Genomic DNA, 3,457 nt, shown 5'->3' with positions numbered 1-3,457 from the left:
ATTTCCAGAAAACTTAAGCTTTTGGAAGTATTCAAATATCGTCCCTTCTTTCGATAACGGCTCAGAATGGCCGAGGTCTTATAAATATAAATATCGATGTTTCATTTATCGATAAGCTAGTGCCAGGCGAAGCGTAAAACCTAGCGCAAAAGCAACGTGTAACTGGAGGGCCTGACGAACTGTAAATCCGAGCGTAAAATTAATTTATTACGCCAAATCATTTACGGTTTGTGTGGAAGGCTTAAAATATAAAGTTTATACCGAAATGTCACACGTGTTTACATTCGTGTTTTTGGCGTAAGTGTTTTAAAGTGAATTTTACTTCAAATTGATTGTTTGTAGAAATCGAAGCGATTGCTAACGATCCGGAGTGGATTCAGCATTTACGGATCATCATCGACAATGTGCAGAGGCGTCAAGATGAGCGGAGACGCGGTCGACGAAGATGGTGAATGCGGCCAATCTTCTTTCGTCGGGAAGAAGACGGCAACGTTCGCTCAACAACATACTAGAAGATCAGATCAACGACACAATCATAAAGTTTCTCAGAATGAGAATGAAAGATTTTTAGTTCCTGGAACCGTTGGTCTTGCATCGAATACAACGTATAGACATAAACATAGCCGTAACTCCTCGCGAAAGGTTGCTCATAACTCTGCGCTTCTTAGCGATGGGAGAAAGCTATTCCAGTTTGCAGTTTTTGTTTAGGGTACACAAAATACATTTTCCTTGTAATATGTGCGAAGGATATGGAATTCAACTTGTCAACGGGTGGCCAGATCGGGACGATCGTGCCAGATGTCTGTAAGGCATTAGTGGAAGCGCTGTGCGATTATGTAAAGGTAATCGGTCGGTGATCGGTGTTAGTGATCTTGTGATTAATACTAAATGCTTTAATTCGAAAAAGTTCATTCCAATGGTTTGAATAAAAGAACGATGGATCTCCTACTATTTGTATAAACTTATCCTACTGCTACGTCGTTGTTTCATTGCGTTCGTTAATCTCCGTTTCGATACTATGCATTGCTTGGTATAGTTTTCCGATAGCCAAATTTTGGTGTCGACTATCGAAATTATCTATCCAGCTAGCTATACGGATAGCGATTCCGGATGAAGCCAGCTGCATGTGTCGATTCATTGTATCGACCAGCGCCTGCAGCAAAGCCGCAACAGGGAGAGTGGGAGCACGGTGTGTCAAAACAGGTGGAAGCAAATTTGAATCGGTATTTTGCGAGCTGTGAGGATCATTGGATAGGTCCTCATTGAATGAAGCAAATAAATCTGTCGGCTCTCGACCGCGAGTGGTGGAATGGTTCCCTGAATCAGGCAAAGACCACTCGGCGGTTGTAGCCGGATAATTAAGTAAGTGAGTAAATAAATCTGTCGATGGGCTATTTGAAATGTTGTTCGAGAGATCAGGAGTGATACCGACAGAAAAATGGCCAGCAGAGGCAGAGACCGGAGAGCTGTTCTGTGAAGAACAGGGAACTTGTGATGTGACCGTCGATTGCATTGCCTTTGCACTGTGGGAGTGTGATGTTGGTCGCGCTAGTCCAATCTGAAAATAAAGCAAATGTTTTTTTTATTGCATTTTTTCACCAGAAAAGATCACCTACAATAACGAAACGCAATTGGTTCTTTTGATACAACATATGCTCTTCAAAAAGCAGAAGAAAACCCAAACATACCATATCGCAACGACGTGCCATGTTCTGTTTCGCAAATTCGTTCGCACGTTTTTGTTGGTGTAGTAGGCTTAGATTTGGTGCCTTGGTCATTTTTGCTCGAGTTACATTCGGACTGTTTTGCAAAACCTTGCGAATAGCTTCCCTGCTCACTGGCAGATCCAGTGTAGATTTGATTTTTGATAGTGATATTGTCGAATTTGACGCCAATTTAACAATGTTCCGCTGGGTTATCATCGGCATCTTGGATTTTTTCGGAGTACGCTGCACAGTTGCATACTGTTCAGGATCCTTTAAATAATTCCGGATCACTTTATCGGACCTCTTTATTCTTCGAGCCATTTCTCGAATAGGAACACCCTCCAGTCTGTATGCCTCGATCAATCCTTTTTCTTTCTCACTTAGAACACTTCCTTTTGGCATATTTAAGTAATTCACTTGCAAAACGTGTTAGGAAAGCTACTCTTGGAAGCAAAACACAAACTGCGGCTATAGAAAGTTGACAGTTCCGAAATTGACAAATATTTTTGACAAATGCTGCACACACACTATCAAAAGCAAGCAATATTACTTGATTTTTTACCAAAACAATCACACTGAAGTTGTCATTATTCAAAAAATACGTTCAAAATATACAAACACGGCGAAGTGCGTAAAATTTGGGTGCGGCTATAGAAAGTTGACAGAGTGCACTAACTTACATATTTTTATCATTTTATTTCCAGCTACCTTCTAGCAGACAAGAGTGGCTGCAAATTGTGGAACAGTTCGAGCAACGTTGGGGTTTTCCTCATGCAATTGGTGCAATAGATGGGAAGCATATATCTATTGTAGCCCCAAAGAATTCCGGTTCCCAGTACTTCAACTACAAACAGTTCTACAGCATTGTTATGCTGGCTTTGGTTGATGCAGATTAAAACTTCTTATACGTGGACATTGGAGGCCAGGGTGGAATATCGGACGGTGGGATTTTTAGAAATACGAGACTATATCGTATGCTGCATTTACAGAATATTGTATTCGACCTTATAGCGGTTAGAATCTGCGAGCTATAGAACGAAATTTCAATTAACGGCATTCGCTAGCTCGATTGCCGGTGGAAGATACATTTGGGATCTTTGCGAACCGATTTAAAATAGCTTAGGGACCCATAAATTTACCGATAGAAGTAACTCGAAAAATCATCTTAGCTGCAGTATACTTACTTAATTTTCTACGCAAAAGAATACCAAAAACGAACAGAAACCACGCAAGGTTTCTACCTCTATTTTCTATTTAGATCGTGAACAAGAAATGCCGTTACGAAGTTTAGTCGCGATAGCCCAAAGACCATCGGAACGGCTTGCATCAATACGTAATCACATCGCTAGCTATCTTTTTTATAATGATGTATGAAATAATAAATAACTTACTTTTATAATTACATATAAACTTATAGCGCTTTTAATGAAATATATTACTTACTGTGTCCGTTGTCTGCACCACATCCGAAGACTCAGTTAAGAACAGCATCGACTCGTAGGCGAACCAACGTGGCCTATAAATTTCGTCGTGTCCTAGGAAAGAATATGCTATTTTAAGGAATATGCTGTATGAGAATACAAATGTTCAACGTCATACCTGACCCCGTCACCTGGCTCTTTTTAACTTTTGCCTTATAGACTCGAAAGTTAGCCAGCAGGGCCCTCCAATGATGCTTAGCATGCGTCACGCTTAGGGCCAATTCTTGTGATATTGTTATCCATGCCGATTCGTTCCTGTTCATGTTTCTG

General features: G+C 40.6%; 1 protein-coding gene across 1 annotated transcript; it reads right to left on the bottom strand.

Moving 5' to 3' along the window:
* Nucleotides 1–1,334: 1,334 nt before the first annotated feature.
* On the bottom strand, nucleotides 1,335–3,453 carry LOC128276729 (uncharacterized; the record flags this gene model as incomplete). Its single annotated transcript, XM_053015188.1, has 3 exons — nucleotides 1,335–1,558; nucleotides 3,150–3,241; nucleotides 3,306–3,453. Coding segments are annotated over 3 exons (464 nt in total), but the record flags the coding sequence as incomplete, so codon positions are not given.
* Between the last annotated feature and the right edge of the window lie 4 nt (nucleotides 3,454–3,457).

This window comes from Anopheles cruzii, unplaced genomic scaffold, assembly GCF_943734635.1.
Source record: "Anopheles cruzii unplaced genomic scaffold, idAnoCruzAS_RS32_06 scaffold02260_ctg1, whole genome shotgun sequence".
Lineage (NCBI taxonomy): Eukaryota > Metazoa > Arthropoda > Insecta > Diptera > Culicidae > Anopheles > Anopheles cruzii.
The sequence above is the reverse complement of the archived record's forward strand: the minus strand, read 5'-3'. Positions and strand labels throughout refer to the sequence as shown.